This window comes from Stigmatopora nigra, chromosome 21 (genome assembly GCF_051989575.1).
Source record: "Stigmatopora nigra isolate UIUO_SnigA chromosome 21, RoL_Snig_1.1, whole genome shotgun sequence".
In the NCBI taxonomy this organism is placed as follows: domain Eukaryota; kingdom Metazoa; phylum Chordata; class Actinopteri; order Syngnathiformes; family Syngnathidae; genus Stigmatopora; species Stigmatopora nigra.
Window position 1 is genome coordinate 8,582,712 of NC_135528.1, and position 13,797 is coordinate 8,596,508.

At 36.2% G+C, this 13,797-nt stretch overlaps 1 protein-coding gene across 1 annotated transcript in view; it reads right to left on the minus strand.

Moving 5' to 3' along the window:
* LOC144214730 (CUB and sushi domain-containing protein 3-like) overlaps positions 1-13,797 on the minus strand; it is a 170,253-nt gene that overhangs the window by 66,994 nt on the left and 89,462 nt on the right. The window contains exons 6-9 of the mRNA XM_077743354.1: positions 12,310-12,422; positions 5,826-5,903; positions 992-1,079; positions 770-894 (exon numbers count right to left, since the gene is read on the minus strand). Coding sequence (XP_077599480.1) covers positions 770-894; positions 992-1,079; positions 5,826-5,903; positions 12,310-12,422 — 404 coding nt within the window. The remainder of the gene's footprint in view (positions 1-769; positions 895-991; positions 1,080-5,825; positions 5,904-12,309; positions 12,423-13,797) is intronic.

Genomic DNA, 13,797 nt, shown 5'->3' on the forward strand with positions numbered 1-13,797 from the left:
ATTGATAAGGTAATATGTCTAAAAATGACCTTAATAATAAGGTGAATGGTCTTTTTATGATAAACCTGACAGAATTTCAGATCTATTCCAAAGTTAGAATTAGGAAAAATAGCTTAAAAGTACATTTTGCAAGTACCTATTGACAGTAATAGATGTTAATCTATTTAATATGGATTGCGTGTCTATTGTCGTCAATGGCAGCCAAAAAGTTGAACTGTGAAGTCACATGTACTTAACAAAATAATACAAATAAATAAAAAGATCATAATGTGTAAATAAAGGGGCGAAAAAGTTGAATTTGAGAGTTTTAAAAGTAAAAAAAGTGCTGAATTAGCCTATGTGTCAATGCAAAAAAAGCAGTAACTTGCTGAAAAAGTTTCAGGAAGATTTAAGCAAAATATGCTTTGCTTGTTTTGTTGTTTTCAAAGTGATGAAATAGCTCCTTCGATCCCCCGCCCCAATGGGACAGGCACCCTATAAATTTAGCCTTAAATCTTCAAAGTCTCTCTCGCCTGGAGCGTGAAGCCATCCACAAGGCCAACGTTGACAAACGACTTTGGCATTTAAACTGGACGCGATGTGCTTCTGTACATAAAGCGCAACCCACCAAAAGAACAATCAAGCGTCAAAATGGAATCACCTATAGTGTTGTGCAGCTAAGACTTGGTTTGAATGTCAAAAATGTCATGAAAATAAACATATCATGCAACTTTAAACCTCGATCCTAGTATATATGTCTTCATCCTTAGAAAATAATGTTTGATGTTACCTTTGCAAACAGGTCGGTGGTCACTCCACGCGGCGAAAACTTCGGCCACGCGTTGGCAGCTGATGCTTTTGCTACCTTGAAGGACGTAGTCTTCATCACAGCTGAATTGCACTACACCGCCAATGCTGATTTAAAAAAAAAAAAGACAAACACAAAGTTAAAGGACAGAAAAAAAGGACAAATATTTTTGAAAATGTGTTTTTGCAGGGGGTTTTTTTGTACCTGAAGTTATTCCCATGGCGTTTCCCATTTTCCGGCTCTCCCGGATCAGGACAAGAATTGGATGCTTGTCGCACACCACCTTCATTTACTACAATGAAACATATGTTAAGAGTTAAAAAAAATACTTTTCAGGGTCATTCTTAGCCAAGCAGGTCAGACAACAAGCAAAAAAACATTGTTAACATAAAAGACAGATGAAAGATGAACAATTATCAGATCATAACTTCACTTTTTGGTCCAAAATATCTCATTAGCATTAATGCCTGCCAATCAAACAAAGTTTGACCCCTTGTCCATAGTTATTTTCTTCCATAATATTAAACTAACTTAAAAAGAAAATCAAAATTCATGCCTAAAAGTTTCAATAACAATTGCAAAAGTTACTTTACACAATATCCATTTTTTAACTTTGACGTTTTTCATTCCACCGGGTATAGTTCTTAATCCTTCTTAACAATAGTGTTGGCATATCAACTAAAAGCCTAAAAAAAATATTAAAGTAAATGAAAAGTATGCCAACAGGTTGACGCTGAAAAATTAAAGAATTTATTGAAAGTTTCAATAAAACCGGTCTGCCTAGAGAATGCTGTTCTCTGCATCATGGCAAGAATGAGCGATTAAAGAGTGAAACTTGTTTTATTTCCTCTTGGAAAGCTTTGAAATATTACTGTGTGAATAAGTAACAACCCCATGGTGCGTTCCTTGTGTTTGCGCTGGCGTACGCCAACACACATTCTCCCTTTAGGAACGTTCTACTAATGGCGGCAAGGAAACAAGTTGCCCTAATTATACTCTCATTCCAATAACTTTTTGCGCTAAAATGATCAATACCAAGCAGTAATTAAATTTGCTTCCGAAACTTAAGATATTTTTATCCGCGCTATGTTTTAGGAATCATTCAATATCGGATTACACGTTATTTTTTAGTGTGTGTTTGGGTACCCTGCAGAGTTGGGTTGAAACCCTTGAAGCGACTTTATTTGCCCAAACTTTACGAAGAAAGATGAACTCATCCCCACCCAAAAAAAAATGTACGGAATTTTTTTTGCTGATAAAAAACAGCTGCAAGATCGCGACAGTGATTCAAACGAGAATTGTTAAAGCGGCGTAACGACAAGGTGACACTGGTGGTGCCATGGAGTTGTCGGCTTGTTGTCTTGTCACCGTTTGAGCGCCTCCAGTGGTTCCGTTCTCTTTGAAGTGACTGTCAAAATGAGACGATGTTGTTTTGAAAGAATTAACAATGTATTTCTGCCTTGACGGGCTCATTTTTTCAGTGTAAAAACACACCTTTCAAGGAAAAAAATGATGCATTTGATGTATTTGTACGAAAAACATTACAACTGAACTACTAAGCAAAGCTATGACCTATCAAATTAAGTGTTAAGTTACCCAAAAGGCAAGTTTGAATACATTTTTGAAAAGTTTTCTTGATAGAGAATGACAGATTTAATTTTGCGACATCCTGTTTTGAAAGAATTAACAATGTAAGCCTATCTTAAGATCCTTTTTTGACAGTCTTTTTTAATTTCTCAGTGTCAAAACCATTATTACAGTCAATAGATTTTACACTTACTGAAGGATTTGATCATGTGTACTGGTAAAGTTTTACTACTAAAGATAATAACGCCTTCACTCAACTTTCAAGTTACAATTTTAAGTACATTTTTACAATTAATAGCTCCAGATACTGTAAAACAACTCCAATTTTACTCCATTCTGACTTTTTAAATGACATCAAATACCCTAAAATTGTACTATAGATTCTATTTTTCTTCCATGGCACCGACATTTACATCCGTCGCACTTTGCATTGAGAACATCGCAATAATTTAGTCGCTAGATAGCCAAACATTCCGAATACTTAACAGAGCGCCGGAGACATTCATATTTTCATAATGAGCAGGCATTTCTTTGTTTAGCTGCTGTTTGAGGCCAGCTAACAAACACATCAGCAGGTTGCGGTGGATGCGTGCGTGCTTGTGTGTTGTTTCACCGACAGGCTAGTTTGTTGCTTTGCTGGAGCGACTAATTTGACCATCTGGACTATTTGAATGGCGCACCCCAGAGTAGGCGCAAAAAAAACCACGTCACGTGAGACAAACTCGCGGGATATGTCCGATTTTGCGTGCACGCTCGCTTTGGTGGCTAAATCAGTCAGAAAGATGAAAATAAACAACATTTGCTTGAATTAACGTAGAAATTGGGGACATCTGTGACTACACTTTGTATTTTTGAGCCAAAACTTGAGACCACATGGTAGAAATAAGTTATATTGTACGAGGTTTAAGTGAGTACTTAGAAATGTTTGTAAAGGCGTGTCACTATGGGAAGGATTAAAGCAATATGCTGTCAGATATTATGCTTTGGTTAGTTAAAATCTCTTTAAAAGTAATTGAGGGATATCATATATATTGTATTAAACAAATATATTAAAGAAAGAGTACAGACCTATGTTTAAATGCTGTTGTTTTCGATGAGAACAAGGGAACTTTGTTAAAGCTTGTTCAGAAGAATGGTGGCAGGTGATTTCTATTCCCATTTAACACAAGTGTGAATGTGATTGGTTGATTCAAAGCCAACTTTATGGGAACTGTATGGGGAATGCATAACTGTAAACACAGATGGGTTGCGCCTTTCTTTTTTTCACCTTGCCAACATTGTTTAAAAGTGTAAAAGTTGTAGTTTTAAACTATCTTGGAACATATAGTACATACATTTAAATAGATGTAACTTACATTGTCATTAATGGAAGCCTATGTGTTTATTCAAGTTCAACCTTATTTGGTAAATACTTTTCTTAAAGAGATATTTACGTATATGCAAGAGGTGAAGAATATTAAATAAGGTTGTCACAATTAAACACATTTAAAATTCACAACAGGGGGATAAAAAGAGACTTAATTTGACGTCTATTGGCCAAAAGGAGTGATTTGGTTAATGTACACAACTGTTTTTTTGCCAATTTGAACAGTATTGGTAACTAAAGCAGCATCACCATCAAAAATCAGGACTGACAAGCGATCTAACCATCATATTTCATTACATTTCAACCTTCGATTTAGCATTATTGTTCATTTTCACTTGCATTAAAATTCAATCTGCAACTAACATTGTGCAAAATAAATTCATCCCCATGACTAATAGATGCCTGCCCACCTGCAGTTGACTGAGTATCAGCCTCAGGGTGCTATTTTGCCAAAATGCAGTACGTCTGTGTTTATTTCTCAAAGTATATATATAGACGAATATATTTTCTATTTGATGACGGCCTTGCGCTTTGAACGGAAATGTTAACTTGCCAAATAATTTGTGTCGAGCATGATTCTGAATTTTAATAAGAAAAAAAATCAGGTTCCCATTGTTCATGGCGTCTTTCTTGTCTTATTCATGCAGCTGGTCTAACGTGCACGTCCTTGGATGCCGCAATTTCCCGTGGCTGTCTACGCACGATCGCAGAACCCAGATTGACTATCGGTGAAGTTAAAGGTCAAAATTAATAGTACGTCATCGTCGTTAGAAAAAGAAGTCTTAAAACAGCATGTCTGGGTAAGAGAGGAAGGGGGAGGTGGTGGTGGGAAAAAGAAATAGTGTGTGAAAGCACTTTAAATTAGGCGCGATTCAAATGGCCGCTGACAGCTTCAACGACTGGGAGCTAGCTAACAAAAAAAGAAAATGTCACGCTCGTTTTTAAGTGTCCAAGTAGCTTTCTCCCTGCGTGGTATCGTATCACCACTTCCATTTCCACTTTACTGGCTTTAGTCAAATGGCATGTGGACCATTAGAGGCTCGTAATGTAATCGTTTGCTCCACGGTATATAATTAGCCCAGTTTGCTAGACAAATATAAATCAAGAGATGAAGTAATGCTTTGAAGTGTGAGTGACAGGAGTTGAATATTATAAAATCAAGCTTTTATTTGGCCAATGTTTACGCTTTACTTGTGATGGACCGAAATCGGGCTCGGCAGAATGCCGTTTTTGATGTGGGCTCTTTGCCAATGTTTTTGAAGAAAATGTATTTTATACTTTTTACTTTAATGATGAGTGATGAGTATGTTAATACTTTAGTCCTTTTTTCTGTTTATGTTTCATATGTACTGTTAACGGATGCACTTTTTTATCTGTATCGTATCTTGTGCTGAGTTTTAAAAGTCAATTTTGACGTGTTGAGGTTCAACGCCATTTTTGAATGGTGTCATTGTAAATGTACTGATGAAATGAGAATTTTGAAGTATATTGCTTTGCCTCTATGAAAGGGCAAAGGTTTACTTTGCACTTTAGTGTGTCATGACATGCAGTGATCCTGGAAATTTGAGTCTTTGAATCATTTATATTGACTGACTTCATAAATTAGTGACGAAAGTGTTACCAGTTTTTAGCTAATGCTGCCTACAGTGGATAGAACTCTGTAGTAAATCAAAATCAGCTGTACTTAAGAAGCAAAGATGCATCAAGGGAGGACAAGCAGAGTGTAAAGTAGCACTAGAAAAAAAACAAAAAGCTTAAGGGAGCTGACGAAAACATGATTCATGATTAAAAGACATGCATAAAGTGAGAAGCTGTGACCCTAAAAGATCCATGCCAAAAAAAAAGAGAAACATAAGTCACTCTCAAAAAGATTTTCAACAAATCTGTGCTTCAACACAAGAGGTTTCACAGAAAAACACTATCAAATGGATTGATCTGAGGCACAAAAGTGTTGAGAAGCTGTTTTTAAAGAGGCAGAATGTTGGCAAAAGGAAGAAAGAGACAGGATTACAAAAATAAAAAAAAGCAAGGCCATCAGTACACTTTAGTTCATTAGCCACAGTGACATTAAGATGGGGAACTCACAGATTGAAAACTTGCTGCCGGAGTCTTTGCCAGGGAACAATTTAACGCCCCGCGACTTAAAATCTACTGAGCGCTTCACTGCAGAGGAGAACAAAACACACAGAGAAGAAAGAAATCAGAGCAAATTGGATAAAGAGGTGTGAATAAGAATCATAATCACAAAAATAAGAGACAAGCAAAGAACGGGAGGCGGTTCTTGCTGTGCTGTGAGAGTGGAGCAATCTCAGTGGACAATGTGAGACCCCCTACTCCCTCAAAAATATAGTTTTTTTTTCATTTTAGGGTGCTCTGCTGCCATGTCCTCAAAACGAACAAAAGCAGGTCGAGAAAATTGGCATTGGGTAAGTTGAACTTGAAAAGATTTGAAGATGTGAGTCACAACAACAAGAATGGTGTAACTATGCTGCCTGATTTTTGGCAGCCTGTTTTCCCATTTGAAAGCTCAACAATCAAATAAAATGAAGCTTTGAAGAGATCTGACATGAACACTGAATATTTAAGATGTTTCTCCAAGATTGACTTTAAAACTGACTCTACAATGTGTCAACCTTTTCCCCTAAAATTGCACTTTTATTGCAGGTCAAAACGAAATGAGATTATGATTATTATTAATGATTCATGAATAAACTTTTACTTCAGAAACATTGACTTGCACTCTAACATTGTTTGAAATCTCATTGATGTAATTTTCTCATATTTTTTTTGTTCACAAATGTTTGCAAATTTGGAAAAATAAAATGTAAATCGTCAACTTTAACTATGGTTTCAGTTTTGCTTCATTTAGTACACTTTTGGACTAAAATTGTATCTGTAAATTGCTACTTTGTACTATTAAAAATACTGTTTTCCACCCAAATTCAGCCAATTAGAATCAAGTATTTATTTGTGATGTGTAAAGCCAATGATGCGTCCGATATTACCAAAAAGCAACAAAAAATATGGCACCATTCGCTTATCATTTTCACGTTATCGTAAGAAATAGTCCAATTTTCCACCTGCATTCATCTGCAAAATAATGTGAGCTAATTCATTGGCTGTTTATTGTACGTCTTGAAACCTGCGTGAAAATGCATCAAAGTTAAACATCCCCCATGGTGGTGTTCTTGCCACAGATGGAGGGCCAGATGTATTAAACTAAACCGTATTTATAAGATGAAATGTTTCATCTCAATTAAGGAAATGAACAAAAAAAACAGCCTTTAATACAACATTTGTCAAGGCACATCCGCTAGGAAAATATTCTGTGGTCTAATATTAGCTTAGTGCTTTTAAGGAACAATTTAAGTGAATTTCATCTATTAATAGAACATGTTTAAAGCAAAGTAATAGCATGCAGACACCCTGAGGGCTAAAAAACGTTTATTTGCAGGAAAGTCACATTTTAATAGCAATGCTTGCTTATGACTATGTATCCCAGTTCTCTAAGGAACTTAGTCAGGCAGACATAGAAACGTACTTTTTAACCCAAATCATTTGGGCGTATTGCGTGTTTTAATGTGGCCACGTGAGGATAGCACGTATGAGTTGCCTTCGCTTATTCATTTTTAATTGGAGCCGCTGAGAACTAGAGTGGGCTAATTAGATTTTGTGATTGAGAATGATTAGTTAGTGGCTATCGTACAATTGTTGCTATTAAATGTTCACTGCAATAGTCAACAGAAGTTTGCATCTTAAGATCCCTAATGACATGAGTTCTTTAAAAAAAAAAGAAATACTTGCAATTATAATGCATGAAATCATTAAAAATAAAATAAGTACATATTAGAAATGCTTATGGATGATGCAATGAACGTCGTTTTCAACGTCAATCCATTACTACCACGTTTCCCCTGAGGATAACTTATAGTTGAATAATGTTTTGGTAATAGCATTTGCGATTCTTTGTCAGTTTTTTTCAATTTTAAAATGTTTATGTTTGACTGAGTGATGGTCTCGGTGGTCGCTTACGATAACGTCGGGGTGACAGATCGCACGGCCGCCCCTTCATTAAGAGTCGATGGTAACAGCCCGCAGACATAAGAACTCATGAATATGTCGTGCAGCCAGACGGTGGAAAGCAAGGCTAATGATTAGTGGCTTTAGCCTTCAAGGGAAGGAGTGGGATCGGTCCTGCCACGCACCGACGTAGGGACAAAACTCCCTTACCTCATCTAGTTAATATATAACACAAATCTTAACCACCCTTACTACTGCTACTACTACAGCTCCATCTAGTTGATGTATAGCACAACTACTAACCACTACTACAATTGAAATCCCATACTACTATTACTGTTACTACATCTACTACAGTTACAATCCCATACTACTAGTACTACTACTACTACCACCACTACTACAACTACTACTGCTGTTACTACTGCTACTACCACCACTACTACAACTACTACTGCTGTTACTACTGCTACTACCACTAGTATGACCACTACTGCTCTTACTACTACTACTACTACTACTACTACTACTACCACTAGTAAAACCACTACTACTACTACTACTACTACTACTACTACCACTAGTAAAACCACTACTACTATTACTACTACTAGCACTAGTATGACCAAAACTACTGTTACTACTCCTACTACCACAAATATGACCACTACTACCATTACTACTACTACTACCACTATCACTACTAGTCCCCACTACCACAGTATTTTATAATCTGGTGCGCCTTATGCTGTAAGTACGGTACATTTTGATGACTATAATAAGTGACTATTAGCAAGTATAGAGTATTTAACATGGCATAAACTACAAAGACACTTCTATAGCTTTTATGCATGTCCATAAGACTCCAGCTAGTACTTCTTTGCATTTCTCCAAGTGTTTGCATCTGATTGCACGGCACATTTACTTTTGAATGCGTATCAGCACTTCGTCTTTTAAGTCCACCTAACAGGTTTAGACACGCGGGATTTCAGCAAGTTTAAAGTTATGACTTTTAAAATCGCCGTGAATACAGGTACGAGAACATGGCCCGAATCCCTGGCATGTTTTTTTTTTTTTTTTATTTCAGCTCACGCTGTTCAACCTTCATGTTCCATGATGATTATGTTGTAAAACTGGGCCGAAAAATTGAATTATACCCATTGACTATGAATACGCGTACCACGTTATATAAGGAATGACAGGTCAAAATTTCCCATGGATGAATTCACATGACGAACACTGGTAGTGGATATAAATATGTAGAAGGCCAAACAATACTTTTCAAGGACTCATTACTCGACCTGTGGTATCTAGACTCCAATTGACCCGTTCACAAGTGGTATCTGATGTCTTAACTCAGCAAAAGAGGGTCTAATCAGCAAGTTTGGGCCTACCTGGAAGGCTAAATACTTCCTGCTAACCATTGTATGCCAAAATATGTATCTTTAACCAAGAGCAACTTACTCCCGCGACAGGTTTTTCAAAAATAACTGGCCTGGCCTATAATTTTGCACAACAATAATGTCTGAATCACCTGCTTCCATGAATAACTCCACCGTCCAACGGTAATGACAGAAGTTGACCTATTTCCAAAGAACCTGAACTGTAAGATCTGTGTCACCATTATTAGTCTGAGCCTGTTGACAAGTTGCAGCAGGGCTGCTTTCCCCTGACTTTAATGGGATTCATGTTTCTTCATTCCCTTTTACCGGTGGGAGTGAGTAAGAGCCATAGCCGCCACCGTAGCCTGCGAATAATGTATCTTCATACGCAGTTGATGGTGCATTCGCTTGGATGGGTTCCGGACATGAATAAAAGATCAAACCTTTGCTGTAATTAATCCACGCTTAATAGCTTTTTTTTTTATTTCCCTCTCTGTGTAATTGCCTTGAGGCTTCAAATACTAATAAGCGAACATCTATGCAAGGCAACAACAATTGCTTTAAAGCAACAAGAAATGGAAGACGTCCTTCTTATTCAAAACGGGCGCATATTGCAAAGTAATATCTAAGAAAAAAAATCTAATGTTTCCGGCCATGTTAATCCTAGATAGTGAATAACATGAGAAACTACTTGAATTTAAATGGCTACTAAAAGATGTAACTAGGTAATTGGAGATTTAACTCATTAAAATCTCCGCTTTGACATGAATGAATGGCTTCCATATTATTATAAATGATCACCTATCACTGTCAATGGCAGCCAATGAGTTAAATAAATGTTGTTCCTGTAAGTTATCGTCATTTCTTGGCCGAGGCGATGCTTTTCAGGCTTTCTCTCATGTGACACATGACCAGTCCTGGCCCGAAGGACATTGGAGCAAGGCGTGCAACCTGCTCCACGCCTCGGATAGCATGTGACATGCGTGTCAAGGACCCCCGCGCCACGCATTATTAAGGCTGTCTGAACGGAGGCTGTTATTCAAAAGGGATCTCAGCCTGATATTGTGGATGGAATAGTAATTGACAAGGGCAAGGCCTAAGAGCACATTATTCACTTTGCTTATTTGAGGCTGGTGATGAAACTGTGTCTATATAAGCTATATGACAGGAACCTAAGGGCTTGGATATTTTTCATAACTGTAATAATGTCCTATTTATCATCATCCTAATACATTTGTAAGGGTTTTGTTGTCAACTGTTAACTAGTTTCTATAATGTGGGTGGACAAATTATAATAAATAGCAAAAAAACACTTCATTGATATGTTTATATTACTACATATACGATTTTTTAAGAAATATTATTGCTAGAATATGCAATTCCTATGGAAGTTGCCTGGGGGTGTTTTAAACTCTCTCCCAATGGTCATTTTTGGTCACTTTTTATTGGTTTTAGGGAATTTTTTAGTCATTTCGCCACCTTGATTGATTGTATAACGTAAACATTAGGCGTAAAATTGGAATAGAACATGGCGAGCATCCCTACAATTATTGTGACCAGTAAACAAAAGTATCCTTGTGTAATGTCTTCATCCGCTGAGCAATGCAATACACTAACACTATTCAATATTACAACCTTATAGCTGCAAACTGTATAAACATCCATCACACCCCCACATGCATACAAACTGTATGCTCATTATACACTAGAAGGGTAAATATTAAGACAAAGCCAAAGTAAGTTTGGCCAAACGTCATCTTTCCCCCCCAACCAGTCTTGTCTAATTCAGTGTTTCACAATTTGGGGGAGCCGAGGCACAATTAGATGGTGATGTGAGGAGCCAATTGGCTGACCTCCTGTGGCTCAACAACAAAACACTCACCCACAGTGAGATAGTCACGCAAAGAAAGTCTGACCAACTAACTCGCAGTGCCAAAGTCTCCCCGGGAGGTTTACAAACGCGACTTAGGGAAGCGACGCTGGCTGCCAAAGCCCACTTTTCTCTGCGTGATATTTATATTGATTTGTTATTGTGCTCCCTAAGTAAATAACCATTAGGACGGAAGGATCGATTGACTAGTCTAGCTTTTACTAATGTTAAAGTAAAGAAAAGCACACAGAATGCTGTTTGGTTTTTATATAATATGGATATAATTAAACCAGAACATCTATAAATTGACAATTAGGTCTATTATTAATTAATTCTCACTTTCTTTCTGATGTAAAAGTTAATGAAAGATGTTTAAACTGTATTAGTGTCAACAGTGTTTTTAATATAAGATGGTACTTTTGGCTATATAACATTTTGTGACAATTTTAGCAAAATGTGTACTTGGATTTGCTATACAAGTATTGGAATTATTGATTTAAAAATTATTGTTGTTGTTGTCCAGTTTAATTTATAATCCTAATATTTTTGCAATTGTGGTTGAGTGACAGCTCTCGTTAGGTCATTAGGGAACCGTGGGCTGATTAATCAAGGAACTTTTTCTAGCTGCAACCATTCATTAACAACCCTGATTAACCTTTTAAAACAGAATTAGGAGATCAATCTGGATCAATTAAAATGATCCCAAGGGGAGGCGGTCAGCTTGTCAGTCAGATGGATGTACTACAGTAAAATAAAAATACTTTTTGTACTAGAGTGCAATACAAAATATAATAAATAAAAGGTTAAAGTAATCCATCGTATAACATTTGTGTTTGGATTTAAATCATTAGCAGAACCACCGCTGGGTAGAATCAAATTAATTAAAATATGACAGATATGTGAAGTGCCATATGTGTTTATAACTCACCACATATAACACTCACTTTAGTGATCATTTTAATTAAAATTAATAAATAAATGAGTTCACATAGCGACCATCTGGGCAGAAAAAAAGTGCAATGTACTTGTCTTCAATAATATTGATTGAACGCTAATGGATATTCATAACACGTATTAAACATGATGCTGTTAATACTATGAAAGTTGGAATATATAAGCATAAAATCTTATCTCTAAGGAGTGAATGGGAATATCTTATTGTTATGCACATCTATGTATATAAAATGTTGCAGAGATACATATAGAAGCCAAGAAACCCTGAACTCAAGATTTCTTTTCACTTTTTTGTTAAGGTTTCACTTACTTTATAATAAAAATAAAAAGGTTGCTCACTCACCTTGATAGTGTGCGCTGAAACCACGATATCGGTGGTTATTGTCCGTGACAAAATGCAGCCGTAACCAGTTCTTATTACTAACAATGGGCGAAGGCACATTGCTTCCCGACAACCTGTAAAACACAACACATCAATTTCAATCATATTGTTAGATAAAAAAACAGAAAAATTAGTCAAAATCACAGCTAGTTTTGGCTTTGAAGGGTTATGGCATCATCCAAAAAAATTTACAACCTAATCTTGGATCACATGCTACTTCTCCAACTCTCAAAAATATGATTATCACATCCCAATCCTGTAAATCCCGGATTATTCAAATTATGAAAGCTTTTCTGCTGGTTGGTGTGGCTCTTCTATTGTAATCATCATGATTAGCATGATTATTATTACTATGGTTATTATATGCAGGGTCTCCATAGCAATGAATAAGGGAGCAAATGATTATCAGTTTTTCATGGCTCATATTTTGCTCGCTACACGCTTGGGGAAAATTTGACCTAGCAAATATCACAGTGGCTTGTTGAGTTTGCACTCCATCTGACGCCACCTCCACAACAACCTACACTAAATGTAAATATAGACGGCTTCAAGTTAAAACAAGACCAAGGAATCACACCCGTGCATCTCGAGATGCATATAAAAAAATATATTCACAAAAACAACTTGTAAAACTAAAGTAAACTTTCTGTTCATATCATTTTTGTTAATAAACCTAATATAGAGTACATGGCAAATGTATATCATTTAAATCAGTTGTGATTTTGTTAAATCTAGTCAAATATTTTCATCAGTTGTTCGAGTATTAAAAAATAGTTAACAGATCGATGTGTAAGATTGTTCCAATTACTTTAAGTAAATACAACTTTTTGTTCAAAAGTAACCCTAAAAAAACCTGACCGGACGTTTGGTCGCCGGTCTTTTGGTCCCTTTTGGTCGCCGGCCCAATGTACTTAGATCCTAGACAGTACTTAGATATGAAACAGTACTTAGATATGAAACAGTACTTAGATATGAAACAGTACTTAGATATTAAACAGTACTTAGATATGAAACAGTACTTAGATATTAAACAGTACTTAGATATGAAACAGTACTTAGATATGAAACAGTACTTAAATATGAAACAGTACTTAGATATGAAACAGTACTTAGATATGAAACAGTACTTGGATATTAAACAGTACTTAGATATTAAACAGTACTTAGATATTAAACAGCCAACAGTGAATAGCTTTGAAAGGAGACTGAACCAATAAGTCATTACTATGCACACTACTGTTTGTTTTCCTCTGAAAATAGCACCAGCTGTATAAAGAGATTTAACAAAATTTGTAATCAAAAAACAAATAAAACAACATCTATCACAGGACCAACATGTTCTTCTAATAAATGAACAGCGGCACTTGTTGTCATAGCCCAAATAAAGCCTTCCTAAAATGAGGTTCATTTTTCCAAGCAACATTATCACCTGCAGCGCATCATTGAAAG